General features: G+C 33.5%; 3 protein-coding genes across 3 annotated transcripts; 1 reads left to right on the forward strand and 2 right to left on the reverse strand.

Moving 5' to 3' along the window:
* Window positions 1–4903: 4903 nt before the first annotated feature.
* LOC114367845 (mitochondrial pyruvate carrier 4) lies at window positions 4904–7360 on the forward strand. Its single transcript, XM_028325056.1, has 5 exons — window positions 4904–5060; window positions 6009–6107; window positions 6367–6419; window positions 6614–6687; window positions 7048–7360. The coding sequence occupies exons 1-5, from the start codon at window positions 5006–5008 to the stop codon at window positions 7097–7099; spliced, it is 333 nt and encodes a 110-aa protein (XP_028180857.1). The 5' UTR covers window positions 4904–5005; the 3' UTR covers window positions 7100–7360.
* Window positions 7361–8555: 1195 nt separating this feature from the next.
* Window positions 8556–11594, reverse strand: LOC114367842. Its single transcript, XM_028325055.1, has 3 exons — window positions 11137–11594; window positions 9394–9567; window positions 8556–9027 (listed from the first exon to the last, which is right to left on the reverse strand). Exons 1-3 carry the CDS (start codon window positions 11437–11439, stop codon window positions 8896–8898), a joined length of 609 nt encoding a protein of 202 aa, XP_028180856.1. The 5' UTR covers window positions 11440–11594; the 3' UTR covers window positions 8556–8895.
* A 2337-nt stretch (window positions 11595–13931) lies between these two features.
* LOC114367915 (cationic amino acid transporter 8, vacuolar) lies at window positions 13932–16255 on the reverse strand. Its single transcript, XM_028325172.1, has one exon. The coding sequence runs from the start codon at window positions 16091–16093 to the stop codon at window positions 14315–14317; it is 1779 nt and encodes a 592-aa protein (XP_028180973.1). The 5' UTR covers window positions 16094–16255; the 3' UTR covers window positions 13932–14314.
* Window positions 16256–18574: the final 2319 nt, after the last annotated feature.

Below are 18574 nucleotides of genomic sequence, written 5' to 3' on the forward strand. Positions count from 1 at the left end.
CAATCAGAAGGTTTCCCCATTAGATCTACCATAAATATGCAATGCAAGATATACTAATCACTTGGCACTCTCTCCTCACTTCCATCTTTCAGCCACTGAGTTAAAAATTAGAATAGTTATCTCACAAACCAAGTCAAATTACATTCAATAAAAGAAAAATATTGCAAGAGTATAAGCGCGTGCCTTGATCCATGACTCTACATATAGTGACTCCTCATTGCTTATAGACTATAGAGTGGCAAAGATTAGGATAAGGCTGCAATTAAAATACTGCATGCTAGTATCATTATGAACTCAAGGGTCAATGAATGAATTATTTAATTGTTGAATGAAAACTGAAAAACATTTTGTTACGAACCATCTTTGGCCCTCTTGTTAGGCCCATTGTTAGTGTTGATATTTCTGTATTTGTCTTATAATAATAATAGATGCATATCATTTAGGTAGGTTCTAGAATATAGTTTGTTATATTTGTTTGAGTGTGTTGGGCATAAATATATTGTATTCCTCTGTCAAAAGTATCAATGAACAATAAGAAATGTTATCTTTATCTCTTTAGTTGTAGAATTAGGAGTAATGATAAAATAAATATTTCCTAACACATTTCCTGCTTTCACTCTTTGTTTTCACAAAGAAATATAAAAATGTCACATGAACTTGGTTGTTTTCACCGTTTTTTATACAAATCTTTGAAGGTAAGAAATAAAATGAAAACAAGATGATAATTATTTAGGAAAATAGGAAATAAAAAAGCAAAATATTGTTAAGGTTTGTACCAGCAGGCAGAAGTTATTTCCTTATTTATTGTGACATGCACATTGTGAACAACTTTAACATAAAAGAGATGAAGAGGTAAGTTACAGTTGCAAGTCTTTAGTTATTTCCTTGTTTAATTAAATCTCACAAGCCTCAAGTCTTCAGTTCGAAACCTGCAACATCCAAAAAAAAGTTACGGTTGCAAGTGAGGGGAAGGAACAGAACAAAGCTTCGAGCCAATCTACTCCTCTCCAATTGATGATGTATTCTTCTCAATTAACTCTTAACCCATCCCAACTTTTAAATCACACCACCAGGCCCACAAAACAAAAATACAATATTTTTATTTTTTATTAGTAAATATAATATTTTTATAATTATCAAGACAAACTTGTCAGTTAAAAAACGCAAAAAACTAAACCAGTCATATAATTTACAATTTTAATAAAAATATTTTTTAAAATTTAATTCAATTTTTAATTGCTTGATTATTGATCATAAATAGATAAAAATAAAAACTATACATTAATGTAATATAATTAAATACTATTTTCACTTATTTATATCTTTTAGTTTGATTATTATAACTAATAACTTAAATGAGAAATACTTAATTTTCATTTTTTCTGCATGCTTAATTTAAAAACATCTTTATACAAATATTTATTATTTTATAATTTTGGTCTATAAATCATCGAGTATGTTTGGTCTATAACTGAAAGTACAATAAATATATCCATAAAATACATTTTTTTTTATAATTTAAGACTACATATTTTTTAATAACAGTCATTCTATTTTTTTAATAACATATTTTTTTTATAATAGGACTCAATTTGTTTGATTTTATTAAAAAAAAAAACTATTCTCACATGTCATATATTATATTAAATTCTTTTTTAATAAGTTTACACACATAAATTAAAAAACATATCCAATGAAATATTATAACTGTGTATCATATGTTATATATAGTTTTTGTTTGCATTAAATGTAAAAAATACATTCTTGTGAAATTTTTAGAAACTTTAATAAAATAGAATAAGAGTGTATATCTTCATAAAAATAAATTATCTCACATGTATCATATATTATATATAATATGTAAATTTTGTTTAAATAAATAAATAAATATATATATATATATATTTAAAAAATATTTCTAGTGAATTAAGTATATTCTATGACAATATTAAAAGAGAAATTACTCTCCCGGTATATACATTGAAAACATTGTGATAATTAATTTTTAACCCCATTCTTAAGCAAAATGAAGAATTCTATTTTAACTATTTGTGTAGTTGATCACATTGTTTGGTTGGATACCTTTTTTGGTCGAGTCATATCTTTATGTTATGTAGGGTGATTAATTTTTGTTTCATCCTATAGCTCCAAAGTAACATGTATGCTTTGGTGAATTGGTGTTGCATAAATATAATTAGACATATAAATTAATTTATAAAAATTAGTGTGTCAGGCAATGATTCCTCTACAACAATGATTCTTTCATACAACTAAAAAATATGTTATACTCCAACTGTTTTAGAAGAGGAGAAAAAAATTAAAAGAAATATGGATAATAACACACTTAAGAAAGATGGAGGAGAAAAAAGTTGAAAGAAATATGTATAGTGACGTACTTCAGTAAAATGAAAAGAAAAGGAAAACTAAAAAGAGAGAATAATTGACTTCTTAAAATAACATTTGAAGTTTTATATTTTTTACTTTATTTTGTTGAAACTTGAAAGTTGAAGGAGAGAAAAGATAAGTAAGAATCTATTCTTCCCTTTGATTGTGAAAAAAAGAGGAGTATGAGATTTGGAAAAAATATTATCTTCTGAGAGTGGAAGAAAATAATATGATCCTTTTTATATTTCAGTTACTATTAATTTTGAATCTTTTGCCTTAAAAGAGGCTCCCTTTGCCAAACTTATATATCAATATTCACAACAGCAGGCAAAATTAAAAGAAAGTTGTTTTATTGGAAAAAATAAAAAAAAACAATCAAAATCTATAACCACTTAACAACAACATCACAACAGCAGGCAAAACCAAGTTCTTAGCCAAGAGGAAAAAATAATCACTTAACAACAGCAAGCAAAATCAAGTTGTTAGCCTAGAGAAAAAAAGGTTTAAAAAATATTTTTTCCTTCAAAACAAAACCCCAACAACAATGTCACAACAGCGAGCAAAAAAATTCAATGGAGAAAATTTTAAAAAAATAAAGATAAAAGAAGAAGGACAATCAAATGTAGAACTGAAATAATAAAAAATTCAAAAACAAAAATCTGAATCACAACATCACAATAGCTAGCAAAATCAAGTTTTTAGCCAAGAGGAAAAAAATAAAAAATATATCTATCTATACATCAAACGACAATTACCGGAACCAAGCCAAGAGAAAAAAATAAGCAGTTAAAAACAGCGTCACAACAGCAAGCGAAATCAAGTTCTTAGCCTCTAATTAGGCATTTAAATTAATTTATAAAAATGAGTGTGGTAGACAAAATACTCCAACAATGATTCTTTCTCACAATAACATCACAATAAAAAAATGATATACTCCAACTGTTTTAGGATAGGAGGAGAAAATGGAAAGAAATATGAATAATAATATACTTTAAAAAAATGGAGGAAAAAATGAAAAGAAAATGAAAACTAAAAAGAGAGAATAAAATCAAGTTCTTAGCTAAGAGAGAGAAAAAAAATTCAAAAACAAAATCTATTCCTAAAAACAAAATCTGAATCACAACGGCAAGCACAATCAAGTTGTTAACCAGGGGGAAAAAGATTAAAAAAGATACATAGAGGATTACCTTATCTTTGGAGAAGAAATTGAATGACGCAATCTTACCTCGCTCTTATAGTAAGATTATCAAATCAAACGTTTAAAAGAATAAAAATAAAAATAAAAAACTCAGTTTTGATGTATGCATTTTGATCACAATAAAACTCAGGTATCAAGCAAAATCAAGTTCTTAACCGAGAGAGGAGAAAAGATTAAAAAATATATAATATCTTTACGTCAAACAACAGCTATCTACATGCTATTTGTACGTAAATATTTTAATGAAAGTGTTTTTATAGTCAAGGATCTATTTAGCGCAATAAATGCTGACAGATCACAGAACCATACTGTGTACATTCAATTGAACAAATATATGCATATCATTTGTGCTAATGTGTGTGATTTCTTTCTCCTGCCTTACTTGATTTTGAGAAGAGAGATTTAACAACATATAATGAAAGCAAATACATGCTGAAGAATTTAAAAGTGAAAAACTAAAACTTCTTGTCATACATATTACAAATTACCATAGTCATGTTCAACATTAAGCATGTATATGTACACAACAATGGGACCAAAAGAGAAAAACTACATATCCCCAAAGGGCTAAAGCCTAAAAAGTTGGACTATGATTAAATCAACTAAGTTTGTTAGCTCCATGTGGCCCAGTTAGCTTCACTTCCAACACGTTGCATCACTTGGATCTTTGACTGAGTCGACATTGAAGTTAGCCTCGCACATAAATCCCTCACTGCCAATCCTAGGTATTGCTTTCATATGGATGTTCAAAGCTCATGACATCATGCTCACTATCAAACATAGAGGAGGATCGACGGAGAGAGAGAGGTCACGGTGGATTAAGGGTGGAGGAGATGTTCCGGTCGGAGATGACGGTGGTGCGATAATTCTGTTTGGTGGTGGTCGGAGGTTGGTCACGATAGGAAGTTGATTGTTATGGCGGTGCGGTGGTTTTCCCCAAATCCCTCCCAAGCAAATAGAAACACGCAAATAAAAATAAATAGCGAAATAAAACATACACAAAATACATAAGAAAAGTCGATTAAAATTACAACTTGATTTATTATCAAGTCAGTGTCAATAATATAGTATGTTTATTTTACACTTAGACTTTTTAACAGACTATTTTTTTATATAAATTTATATAGATGGTTAATCTTATTCTTATTATTTATTTTAAAAAATTCAAGCACGTGATTCCACTTTTACTAGTTTTTCTCCCAAAACCAAAATAGGTCAGTGTGAGCAAAGTGTTGACCGAGTTCAAGACACGCGTCGCAAAGTGATTTGACTACGGTTGCGGAGTGGATCTACTGCATCGTAGATGATTATGGTATATAATAATATTATTGTATTTAAATGTGTTGTTTTTCTCTCTTGATGCAGTGGTAGAAGCTGAACCCGTTTCGCTTTCAATCGAAGGGAAGAACAAACATTCAATTCATGGCAGCTGCAAAGCTTCAAGCTTTATGGAATCACCCAGCTGGGCCTAAAACCAGTGAGTTGATTTTGTCCAATCCCTTCGTGTTTATGTTCTGTATTTGTTATTTTCTCACGCTTCCGATTTTCATTGCTCCGTGTGATGATGTTGATATATATATATATATATCAGTGACAGGGTTTGGCTTAGGTTACGAATTTTGATTTAGTGATTTGATAAAAGGCCATGTGCAAGGCTTTATCTACAACCTATGTTTTTTTTTTTTTGAAAAAAAAAACCTAATTTGACCTTGGATTGCATCTTGAGAAAAGGGTTTTTCGGGTGTGAAGGATTACGAAACTGATGGTTAGATATTTGGGAATGTTGGAAACTTTGGGCTTCGTCTACTAATTTAATTTATGAACATAAGGAGAAGGTTGGGTAGATAAAATTGAAAATGAGATGAGTGACTGACAAAAAAATTAATGTTAATATTTTGTCATCTGTGTAAAGTGGAAGACACTAGTAAACTAACTTGTGCATGCTAATGCGATGCTGCTTTGAAGGATATGATCATTTAAATATCACATTTTTTTGAAGAATAATATTTGCTGGATTTTGTATGAAAAAACTGGAAATGTGCTCCATGTTTTTAGTGTATTGGAAGCATGATGTTGTTGTTGTATTATGATTTATAACATGATTTAAAGAATGTAGTGGAACTTGAATTTGTCTATTTGTAAAGGAAAGTTAAAGGTAATTTAGTTTCGGAGTTGCAGTTAGAAAGATAACAATTGTTGAATGAAGTCCAGTCATTTATATACATAGATTTGCTTGTGTTGTACTTTGTAAACATCACTTGCTTAAAGTACCAATACCTAGAAGATTATATTTTACAAGTGTACGGCATTATTTTCCCACTGATTCAAATTGTGTTCTCTTTTTTATGTTTCTAGTGACCAATGTTATTATTAGGTGTTAAAATTGTCATTGGCAACCTATATGTTAACCGGTTATTTTATGCAGTTCACTTCTGGGCACCTACCTTTAAGTGGGGCATCAGCATTGCCAACATTGCTGATTTCTCAAAACCACCCGAGAAACTTTCCTATCCTCAGCAAATAGGTATGCATGTACATAAACAACTGCATTTACTGTTATCTATCATAGACTACTCTCCCTTCCTCCCCCCCTCCCTCCCTCTCTCTGTCTCTCATGCACGCACTCGCATGTGCTTTTGCTTATATTTGATCCTTATATGGGTTCCTCAAAAGGTATAAACAACACTTAGTATTCTAGTTGCGGGCAGTTTTAGTGTATATCATTGTGTATTGGGTTTTATTTATATCCATACATTGCTGATTACTTTTTGGTTTTTATGCAGCGGTCACAGCTACTGGAATTATCTGGTCTCGTTACAGCACTGTAATCACCCCAGTAAGTTTGATTTTCTAAAGACAGATTTCTTTTAACTAGTTCACTTAGGCATGATTATTTATGGACCTCCAAAGCAAGCAAAATTTCGTTATTACCTTCATCACAGTACATGATGTGTACATAGTTCTGGTCTGTAGTTGCATAATTCTCTTGTATTGCAAATGACCTTATCACAATTATTTTCCATGTCACAGAAAAATTGGAACCTGTTTAGTGTAAACATTGCAATGGCAGGGACAGGCTTATACCAACTCTCACGCAAATTGCGGTAAGGGATATTTATTTATTTTAGTTTCTGATGGTTTCTACTTCATGACCTTGTGTTCTTGGGTTCGAGTCACAAACAGATTCTTCCTCATGCGAGAGTAAGGTTGCATACATCTCACTCATCCTAGGCCCCAAAATATTGGATCCATTTATCAGAAAATCAAATTTAGATATTTTTTAACAAAGTTTAAAGAAGGCAATAGGATTGAAGAAAAACAATTGCAATTTTATTTTAAACTCTGCAATGTGATAACCTTCACTGTATTTTAGTTTAAAGAAGGCAATAGGGATTGAAGAAAAAAAATTGTTGTTGGCACTAGAACCTATTCTCCATGAACCTAAAACTTGTGTTACTTTCCAGGCATGATTATTCCTCTGAGGCGGAGGCGGAGGTGGCTGTCACAAAAGAATGATATTAAATATTTTAAAAGTCCAAGTTATTGTGTAGTTGGAGGCAGATGCCCAGGCTGTAATTTCCGTTATATAATTGTATTCTTACTTGGTAGTTCATTTGTACTTTCCCAAGTCTCAAACTGTTAAAGCATTCTCACTTGTGTGTTTGATTGTGGCAAAATAAGGGAATCAAGATAAGCGGGCAACTGAATATATCTGGCCCCTTATGGGGCGTCTTTGATATTTCTTACCATGATTATAAATCATAGGTCTTGAAGCAATCACACTTGGAGGGCATTTGGCACCAGAAAAGTTTTTGGTTTCTCGGGAATTAGAGGTTAAAAAATTTAATTTCTCATGTTTGGTATTAATTTTTAAAAAATAACATTCTTGGAAAAGAATGTCTCCTAGGAATGTTTTTTAATCAATTTCTTACGAAAATTTTCTCGAGTAATTTTTCTCTTGCTATAACAAAATTATCATCTTTCTCTTTATTAAATTATTTAATGTGATAAAAAATAATATAAGTTTGTAATTTTTAGAAAAATTATTTTAAGATTCCAATTATTAATCAAATAAATTTTATTCATTCTTAAGGATTCATGATCTTTAGGAATTATGCTATGAAAAAATTTGTCTTACCAAACGAACCCTTGTAGTCAATCTGCCACTTAAACTGGTTAGCATTTTTATGCACCACGGTATGTACTTCTGTAGATGGCTTAAATATTGCCTAGATTTCAAATCGGAGGGTGAAATTCAGCTCCTGTTAAACTTGTAATTTTCTACTTTTAAAAGGGGGTTTTTGAAGTATTTTTAAAGAGAAGTGTTGAATTGAATATTTCTGTTTAGTTGCTAAGTGTTAATGTGACTAATGAAGTCATCAAGTATGATATCATCAAATAATATTAAATGTCATGTTATACATGTTGCAGCCTAGAAAGTGTCATTTTATTAGTCCATCAGCAAAATTGCAACATTTTATAATTTTTTGTAAATTAAATATTAAAATAAAAAATAATACAGAGCCTAAAAATTATTTTACAGGGGTTAAAAGTAACAATTAAAAAGTAATTTGAGGCTTGGTTTGGGAGAGAAGAAATGAAGTGGAAAGATGGATAAATTTTTAAAAATTAGTGCAAGTTTTACACTTCTATCACACTATTTTAATGCAAATATTTATTCTCTATTTTATTTTATTTTTTTCATTTTCTTTTCACTCTACTAAACTAACCCCAAGTATCATCATTAATCCACCATCACCATTAAGTACAGTGGATCTGATAATCTTCGAAATTATCTACCAAAAATAAAAGATGAAATAAACTCAGACCATACATGATGAGGGAACCATGGTAGTAATTATAATTCAAAAGGCCAAATGATTCATTTCTAGTCAGTAGGAAAGCATCAGAAGCACATTTTCATCAGGAATGTTATTTATTTTATTTATTTTGAAAAAGAAAATAAAAACAATTTAGCTCCAAACTATTGTAGTTTCAAAGTCCAGAATATCCTATTTCAATAAATATCTGGAAAAAATCTGTCCAGTGATTGGGGAAAAAGGTACACTATCCGTTCCTCCAATGCATATTACATTCAGCCCTGCAAGGACACTCAATAAAAAAAAAATCCATGTTATAGGCATATTCCGTTACAATAATTCAACCTAAAATAACCAGTGGTTGAACACAAAGCCAGGGGAAAATTCCTTTCCTTCAACAAGGTATATAGACTGAATCATTTATGTTCTCACTATCTGGAGAATCATGAGACCCCTGCTGTTCATGTATCAGTACCACTTAGTTAACTTGCATTACTGGCCATCTCTTGTTTGATTAGTTTTTGAATCAGAATCATGTTCATCATCATGTGATGTCAAGCCCAAACTTAAGTCCAATGTGCTTTCATTCAGATCTTGGCGCACCACTTGATTTTTGTACTGAGACTGAAATATAAGGCCAAAGTCACAATTTACATATTATTAAAAAGAAATGGGATCAAGTCCTTCACTAGTCACTGCTATGGACTTTAAATTTAGTAACAGACACAATAAATTTGAGAAATGTAAGCCCAATCCATAAATTTTCAAATTGCCTAATTTGAAGCATAAAAATTGTCCAAAGTTAAAAATGAAAGATGAGAACTATCATTGTCTGATTTTAACCTCAGAAATAGCTCCCTTTCATCAATTTATGAGAGTGTAGAATAGATTGTGGGCTGCAGTTATTACTTTCTAGACGATACACTTTGGAAAAATGGAAGAAAATGTTAAGAAACATGAAGTAAACAAAAGAGACATGCAAAGGTTTACCTGACTTTCTTCCATTGGGACATCATTTATGTCAGGTTTTTCATCCAAAGTCTCATTCTTGTGAGTTGCTTCTGCTGCACCTGAATCAGCATCAATTGGTTTAGATTCCTCGTCAACCTTCTCAGTACCCTCACTTTCTGCACCCTCATTTTTCTGCTCCTCTAGTAGAGCAACCTGCATCATCAGACAACCCAGATTACCACACCTTCCCAAACCTCATTACCATTTGACAGAATAAATCAGTATCAATTTATTATCATCACTAAAAGCATGAATACAAAAATTGATTCATAAATGGTTTAAGTGTACCACAGATGACTTCAAGTACACCATGGATCAAAAGCTCTGGTTAGTCCAGCTTAGTTATTACTGTTGAATATCATTAGTTCTGTGACAATTTTTAACAACTCACAAATACAATACTGTGCATTTGAAAGCAAAATAATTGGTGATTCTTTTGCTGAGGATGCGTTCATACTTCACAAGGAACATGACACACCAATGAATGTTGCACATACCATTTTCAACATTAGCATAGAGCATCCAATGCAACACTATAAGTCTAGAGCAATACAACACAGAATTATGTCCCACAACCATTAAAGGGAGGAAACAGCTAAATCTTCAGCCAAACTGCAGCTAACAGCATCAATACAACCAATCTGAAATCTTACCAGTGATGCATGGCAAACACATACTTTAGATTTTAACAAAAGTACAGATGCATCCAATATAATTAAAGAAGAATGAACCCCTGTTTTAGAACTCAAATGATTTTTGGAACATCAACCAGGCCCTCAAAAGACTATAACATCTTTTTGGTTTGACATCAAAATTAGTCCAGAAGTGACTGTTTACTTGGACCAACAACTTGATGGGACTGGTTTGACACCAACAATTTGTTCCCAAACACATGTGTATTCAACTAAAAACCATCTACCAACAGGGAAGTTGAATTAGCCCCTGCCCTAAAACAGAAATACAGAAGTTGAAGACAGAGATCAGGATCTAAGCATGTAACAAAATAACAAATGATTGAAAACCAATTTGGCTGTGTGAATAGTTCTAACAAATGGATCCTCTTTTTGCATTAGGCTCTATTTAAGGCCACAACTCACCAAGAAGGTATATATCCCTCCTTTCCATCTCCACCAATCCTGGTCTCCAACATTTTGGTTATCATTTTATTTTTCTTTTTTCTTAGAACTTTAGTTCAGATATTTGAGTGATTGAATAATGTCACTTTCTGCATTAGAGTTGTTCTTTTCATCCATCAAATAAATTGCAGACTTGCAATTATGAAATACTCACACATACATGCACAGGAAACAACCAACAAACCCCTCAAGCTTAATTTAAATTAAATCTCTATCAATTAGATTCAGTCTCCCAATTTGCAAATCTTAACCAGAAAAAACAGGAAGCTACAGTTAAGAATCTCTCATGATCATTTATTATCTTCTATAAATAAAAATAATTTAAAAAAAAATGAATTGACATCAGGACACAACTTTCAACCCGTGTTCCAAACAAAGGGACAAAAAGAATCAAGCAAAAACGAATAAGACACAAATTATCAGGACATTGTAGTCACTACAAGCAATCCATTTATACAATGCAAAGAACGCATATTACACGGGTTCCTCGGGAGTGAAATTCCCATTCCATAATTTCAAATTGAATGAGTTTTCAATAAAACCCTAAAATAATAATAGGAGAAGAAGAAAAGCGTAATTTGAATACCGGAACATATTTGAATTTCCTTCGAGGCGGTTCCTCGGGAGGCTCCGGAGGCGAGTCCTTGGCGTTAGCGTTGTTAGTAGTGGCGGTGTTCTGGCTGTGGGTGAGAGGGGTCCACTTGTAGAGGAGAAGATGAGAGGCATGGGAAGCGTGGTTGTGATGATTATTGGCGTTGGAATTAGAGGAAGCAGAAGAAGGGGACACGTGGATCCATTTCTTCTTCCACTTCCGGACCGGTCCAGTGAACACCGTGGCCGGTCCGTAGCGGGTCGAGGACCGCCCAAGCCGGGCCCCAACTCCCTCCATCTATATCTATCACAGATCTCCGATCTGCCTCCGCCAACACCAACAACACCCACACCCGGTTCTTTTTTTTTTTAAAAAAAAAATTATTTATTTCGGATTTTTGGTTTGGAATTCTCTCCCTCTACAAAACCCTTTCCTTTCCTACATTCTCTAAAGACAAACAGGTGTCTTTCTTTTTATCATTCGACTTCCGTGTACCCGTCAAAGATCCAGTGCATCACTTTTTTGTGTTGTGGCCAATCACGACCGTTCATAACGTGTATCATGGCCCGATGGCACTGAGGCGGGTCCGATCCGAATTTAACTATCCGTATTCTCTATATTTAATTTTAAATGAATCTTTTTTATTATTATTAGTAAGAGTATAATGACACTTTCATCCATATACAACTTAATTAGACATATAAATAAAACATATTGTTTTCCATGATTCCATCTAAACTTTTTAAAAGTTAAAAAAATAAAAATAGGGATTGAAATTTTGCCTTACTCACTAGATAATACAGCGGAAACCTTATGATAAGGTACTTCAGGGATTTTATTTTTTTTTTGTTCTGTACTTAAACAAATTAAAATCATGCCATTCATAATGAACTGATATATACAATTAGGAATCAGATAATAACAAGTGGGACTAATATAAGAAGTAACTCTCCTTGCAAGAGAATGAACAAGAAGGTTGTTTCATTTAGAATATTTTATTTGTTTATTTAAATTTCCAATCCTGCATCCTTACTCTTCACATTTTTATTTGCAAGACTAACAGTATCCCAGTGCTCAAGTCCAACCAATTATGGGTTTTATGGTTTAAAATTTATATATTTTATTCAAAATGAAATATTGGAATATTTTCGCCCTCTTGGTAAGATTATAAACAAAGCATTGGCTTTCAACTGTGTTGCTTTATATTTTTGTTCAAAAGACACTTAAAATAATCAAACAAAAATATGGAGAGAAAAAAGTGTTTCAAAGAAAATAGTACAATGGATGATGTTTAAGTGCTTATTCTACCTACCAACAAATTGATCAATCCAAGCTTGGTGATTGGCTTTCAGGATCTCGCTGGGAAAAGAGGCTTCTGATGAATGAGAACATGGCAGGTTTTGTGGATACAAGATCTGTAGCTTCAAAAGTGACACTAGCTCAAGCTAATAAACGTATGCATTATTTTCATGTATTCATTTCGAATATTTAAGGCAATGCTGATCCGTGTATGATCTGTAATCTATGGATGCCATTCATCTATTGACAATCATTGCTTGGGGCATGTTGTTTGTTTATTAATGCTAGACAGTGCTAGACTATCAATTGGAAACATTTATAGTAGTGGGTAAAGGTGAATAGTTCATGATGTAACAGAAATAAAAGTTAGTTGCCTATGTAAGAGAATTATTTCATATAAAATATTAAATAGCAGTAGGGGGAGTTGTGGTCATTGTGGAGGCATGAGGGGATTTAGTTATAAGTGGAATGGTAGGCAGAGACAAGGACTCTCAAGTCAAAATGTCCTCATGGAGTGCTTAAGGGAAAGAATTCTCTGAAGCTACTTATCTTGGATACACCCTATACTCATTATTCACTAATTGTTGCAGGCAGATAATCCTTATTGGCTGATTATTGCACTTATTTTTTTATACTCTTATTCATCAGGCACTGACAAACACTCTTTGATACCTAAAAGTGCATTTGGATAGAAAATTTTAACTAAAGAAAGTAACTTATTAGAGAATTTGAATTTTTTTAATCTAAAATGTATTGTTTAAATTTTTCATGTGAAATTTAAATTTTTGAAATTTTAAAACAGAATTTTAAACAACTAAAAATATAAAATTTTAATTTTCTTCTAAAACGTGAAAAATTGAAATTTTCTTCTTCTATAGACACTCGCACCGCACCGAAACCTCTTGCTCGCAACCTCACATTCGCACTCTTGCTTTCACACTCGCAACCCCTTGCACTTACTCGCACTCACAACCTCACTTTCTCTCTTAGATTTGTCTCTCTCACGTGCTTGTCTACGTCATCATGAGAGAAACCGTCGAGGCACGTGACTTGGTTTGTTATGGCAGCGTTGATGAGAGTTTTGAGATCGTCAGTGTATAGAGTTTTCATGTTAGGATAGAGTTCAATGTTGTGATGTACTTCTCTAAGCTTATCGAGGGTTTCGTCAATGGTTTCGAGGCAATCGTAGAACACGATTGTCTCGCGTTTCATTAGGTCGTGTTTGATTAAGAGTTTCTTTATAGTGAAGTAGTTGTGCTCCACCGCGCGAAAGGTGATGCTTAGGGAGAGTTGAATGACATCGCGATGGTTGATGACTTTGTGAGTGACATTGGACTCAGAGACTATGACGGAGAAGCAAAATTTGAAATAGAATGTGGAACCTAATTTAAAATTTTGAAAATGAAAAATTTGATTTCTTTATCCAACCACAAAATTTTGAAAATAAAAAAATTTCAATTAAAATATTTGAACCGTCTAAAAGATTTACCTGAAACTGAAACTAAAACATCATTTTAACATCCTCAAAGGAAGTTTGCATCTTATACACATTATCTAACATATTTTTATTATAAGAATATAAAATTCTTCACCTATGTAAAAATCTAAAAATAACTTAAATCCCGTGTGTTGCACGGGTTCAAACATATGACAACATTATGGTATCAAATCACACACTAATGTCCACACAAAAGAGAACCCAATACAACCAGCATTGTCACCGACAGGCTAATTTCAATTCAATGCTGAGCAGAGAACATTATGCCCAGAGCCTCACAAAACCATGAAATCTTAAATGATGCATCTATACAATTATGCAATAGCAACATTATTAAGCAGCTAGCAGTAACAAGGAATTGTTCTTGGAAACTCTCTATATCACCCCTTGATTGGTATTATTATCTCCCACTCCTTCATCATTCTTTCCTTCTAGACCGTTATCTTGATGGTCCACATCATAAGTTGCATGTACAGCCACAAAAAAATAGTACACAAACATAACAGCAGTGCAAATTAAGAACCTCCAATAAGCCTCAGAACTCAAGGATCCCATGAGAAAGAGGTTCGTGGCAACGGACAATGAGGGCAGCCACGGAACCAAGGGAACCCCCCACACCTTAGGAGCCCTCTGCTTAGGAAGAAAACTCATTCCCAAAGTGCCCAAAAACCAAACACAAGCAGCAACAGTGTAACCGATCCAACCCAGCTTCCCTGAGTGCCAAAGTGCAGCACCAACAACAGAAGAACCAATAATAACAAACAAGCACACAAGAACTCTGACCAAGTCACTCTTGGCAGTACTCTCCCTCACATAATATCTCCTCACAAGCAACGCAACGGCCATGAGCATGAAAATGAAAAGGGTGCTGATAGAAAAAACACTAGACAAAACATCCAAGCTTGAGAAAAGAGCGATGACAGAGCTACTAATAGTGGTCAAGAGAGTGGCATTCACAGGGGTTCCGGTTTTCGGGTGAACCAATGCGAAAAAGGGTGGGATCATGTGCGACCTTGCAATCTGAGTAGTGTACCTAGCTTGCCCCATTGACCCAACAAGCAAGCTAGTAGTCATTCCCTTCAAGGCACAAAGGCTCACAAGGTACTTAGCCCAACTCATTCCAATTTGAACAAAAGCTACAGAATAAGCTGCATCAACGTCAATCTGGGTGTAATTAACCATAGTCACAAGGGATAATGCCATCAAGCAGTAAATAACAGTAATCATCGACAATGATCCAACTAAGCCAATAGGGATATCCCTCGAAGGGTTCTTTGTTTCTTCCGCCATGGTGGCAACCATGTCGAAACCGGAGTAGGACCAATACACTACTGCGGCGGCGTTGAAGACGCCGTCGACGCCGTAAGGGAGAAACGGCGTCAAGTTGGAGGCTTTTCCGTGGACGAAGCCGACTACGATGATGAAGGCGATGATGAAGACGGTGATGACGGAAGTGAGCCAGGTTAAGAGGGAGGTTCTGCGAGTGCCGCTGACGGCGATGCCATTGGCGATGAGGAGAACAGCGACGGCGAGAGGATCGAGCATGTCGAACCCGGGTTTGAAGGAGGGGACGTGGATTCGGAAGAAGTCGGGGTCGGATTTGACCATGCTGGCGAAGTACGAGGACCAGGAGCGCCCGAGGCCGGCAGCACCGACGAGGGCTTCGAGGAGAATGTTGCCGGCCGCCACGAAGGCGAGGAAGTCACCGAGCTCGATGCGGAGGAAGGAGAAGGAGCCGCCGGCGACGGGGATGTCGACGGCGAACTCGGTGTAGCAGAGGGCGGAGAGGAGGGCCGAGAAGCCGGAGGCGGCGTAGGATAGGACGATGGCAGGGCCGGCGTGGAGGCGGGCCTCCTGCCCGGTGACCACGAAGATGCCGGAACCCACCACGGACCCGAAGGCCAGCCAGGTCAGATCCCACCACGTGAGGCAGCGATTCATGCGGTGCTCGCTGGTGCGTGGGAGCACCAGGAGCTCGTGCGCGTCGCTCGACCGGTTCAGGAGCCGGTCCTTGAGGCGCGGACACGTGGCGGCCAGGGCTGCGCGGTAGGATTTCCCGTTCTCGAATGACTTCTCGGGGAAGAAGTCGCACTTGCTCCACCGCCAGTAGCTTCGGTGGTGCTCCGATGAGGACGAGGACGACGCCGGTTCCATCGTCACCGTCGAATAATGTCCGTTGGTGTGAACAGTGGCTGACTTTCACCAGATTCCAACTCTCTGTTCTTATTGGGTAGGTCATGGGCAGATATTTTTCCATTTTATAAGGGATCTCACTGTAGCCGATATTCCACACGAGGTTCACGATTTAACAATTTTATTATAAGTGGAAAGACGCTCAAGGAGTAGATCTCATGCAGAGTTCAAAACTTTCCATCTGAATTACCTCCAACTTAGGATGTTAGAGTCTTATCCCATCACTTCCATTTTTTTAATTAATAATACAATCAGTTTTGATTAAAATTTTAAATTCAATCTAATCCATCCAATTCAAAATGATTGGTATTGGATTGATTTTTTTTTTATTTTAGTCTTATTTTTATTTATCTTTAAATAAATAATAACATATATAATAAACACAGTAAAAAATAATTTAAGATATTAAATACTTTTTTATAAGTCAATAAACAACTAATATTAGTATAACTCTTCAAATATATACTATTAAAAGTAAATTTACATAATTTAATAATTATACTTATGTACTTTTAATCAAATAGTAACTAAAAATTATCTTTAATCAAATAGATTTTTCACAAGTAAGTATAAATTATGTGATAATTTTATAAATATATAAAAAATAAAAATGTAAACACGAATAGTAGCATGAAATTATTTATAAAATTGTATATGTATATATAACTTGGGTTTGGATTGAATTTCAAAATAAATTTGATTCAATCCAACAAAAAATTTTGGTCTTTTCAAATTTTGATCCATTCGGATTTTGGTTTTTTTGATCGATTTTTTTTTATTTGGATTGGATTGGATTGATTTATGAACAATTATACTTCAACTTTTGCTCTTTCTTTTTCTTTTCTCCAAATTTACTATACCAAACAAGTTTTAAAAAATGTATTTAACATTGAATTCAGTTTAAATTCATTTTGTTTTTTAATTTTTAATCTAATGTCTTCTTGGAATCAGTATATGTTATTCTAGAAAGACATTTTCTGAAAGGAAAAGAGGTTCAAATAAATGTAATCTTTTAAGGAAAAAGGATATAACGGGTAATTAAGATGTTAAAAGGGGATATGGGATTTACTTAGCAAAATTAGGGGGTGTAAATAGCAAGTTTGGTTATTAAAAAGCCCAATTTAATATCGTTTGTCTTAATAAATTATCATTTAGTCAATTAGGTTTACATTCTTCAAATACCTTATTCTTAACTCCTTTTGTTTCTCATATCTTTGTCGATTCCAAAATCACCTTAAGAAATGCTTGCTTTTGTTCCCATTACTATGCTCTCTCATTTGTTTTCTTTAGATTCCACTTTCCATCGGTTAATGTTATTATCTTATATTTCACTCAATGTTTGTCACGACCTTAAGATTCAATCTTGTTTCTCCTATTTGATTTTACTTGGAACAAGCAAAACCTAAAAGGTTGACTTGTTGGAGACAACTTATCTTTGATCCATTACTTTGATGAATGAGATGCCATTGAATACAAATTATACCAGATGGTGAACGTCTTGTATGTGGATGTGTGTGTGTGTGTCTTCAGATTTAATCATGTATATGTTTACCTATTTAGGTTTTTTTATATTTTGATTTAGGGTTAGCCATCATTTTTGTTGCTTTTCTCTTGATTTTGATCATTGTAGCTTAGGGTGTTTAGATCCAATCCAATAAAAAAATGACCCAGAAAATTGGAAATCAAAACTTTTTTTAGATTTGTTTGAATCATTTTTTTTTGTCTAACCTATTGGTTTGGTTTGATTTGCAAATGATGTCTCCAGAACCAATCTAAACCAAGTCAAAACTATAATAATAAAGACTATGGTTGCTCGTAAAAAAATTGGTCCTCATATTGTTTGCACAAATATTTTCTCAAGGTGTATGGGTCCTTTCTTGAATTTCTCTATGTTATTTCTATTTGATTTGTTTAATTTTCCTATCAATTATGATTTTATATTATAATTTTCCTCTTTTATGTTAATATTTAACTATTTGATTATTAGTTTTTTTAAGATGTGTTTGAATTCACATGACTAAGACAAATTTTGGCATGCAACCATGATATTAACAATTAATTTGGTCTTACACTAAGCACACTTAATTGCTTTCTATATGTGATGAAACTTTACTCATCCTTGTACTTTTTGTTGATTTTTTGTTGTAGTTATTATTCTTAATATTTTATTTTTGTCTTGCCTTTTCAGTTTAGTCTTTTGGTAATAGTCAAGTATGTTCTAATAATCTTTTAATAAATATGGGATTACTACTTGTTATGTTGTATTTGACTATTTGCTACAATTGAATTGATTAAGTTGTGAGATTCTATTTGCTACTTGTTATTATTATTTTGCTTTACAACTCTTGTATTTCTCTTGTGTGGATTTATATTTTGTTTATAATTATGATCACGTTGTGGAATTTAATTTTTGGAGTTAAAGATACAACTAGTTGGAAGAGG

This window comes from Glycine soja, chromosome 9 (assembly GCF_004193775.1).
Source record: "Glycine soja cultivar W05 chromosome 9, ASM419377v2, whole genome shotgun sequence".
Taxonomy (NCBI): domain Eukaryota; kingdom Viridiplantae; phylum Streptophyta; class Magnoliopsida; order Fabales; family Fabaceae; genus Glycine; species Glycine soja.

Bases quoted from the DNA above. Each gene is read 5' to 3' on its own strand.
- LOC114367915 (XM_028325172.1), bottom strand. From the start codon at position 16,093: ATGGAACCGGCGTCGTCCTCGTCCTCATCGGAGCACCACCGAAGCTAC.
- LOC114367842 (XM_028325055.1), bottom strand. From the start codon at position 11,439: ATGGAGGGAGTTGGGGCCCGGCTTGGGCGGTCCTCGACCCGCTACGGA. The intron at 9,568-11,136 runs GTATTCAAATTA...CTGATGATGCAG, and splicing joins GGAAATTCAAATATGTTCCG to GTTGCTCTACTAGAGGAGCA. The intron at 9,028-9,393 runs GTAAACCTTTGC...CTTATATTTCAG, and splicing joins TCCCAATGGAAGAAAGTCAG to TCTCAGTACAAAAATCAAGT.
- LOC114367845 (XM_028325056.1), top strand. From the start codon at position 5,006: ATGGCAGCTGCAAAGCTTCAAGCTTTATGGAATCACCCAGCTGGGCCT. The intron at 5,061-6,008 runs GTGAGTTGATTT...TATTTTATGCAG, and splicing joins CCCAGCTGGGCCTAAAACCA to TTCACTTCTGGGCACCTACC. The intron at 6,420-6,613 runs GTAAGTTTGATT...TCCATGTCACAG, and splicing joins ACAGCACTGTAATCACCCCA to AAAAATTGGAACCTGTTTAG.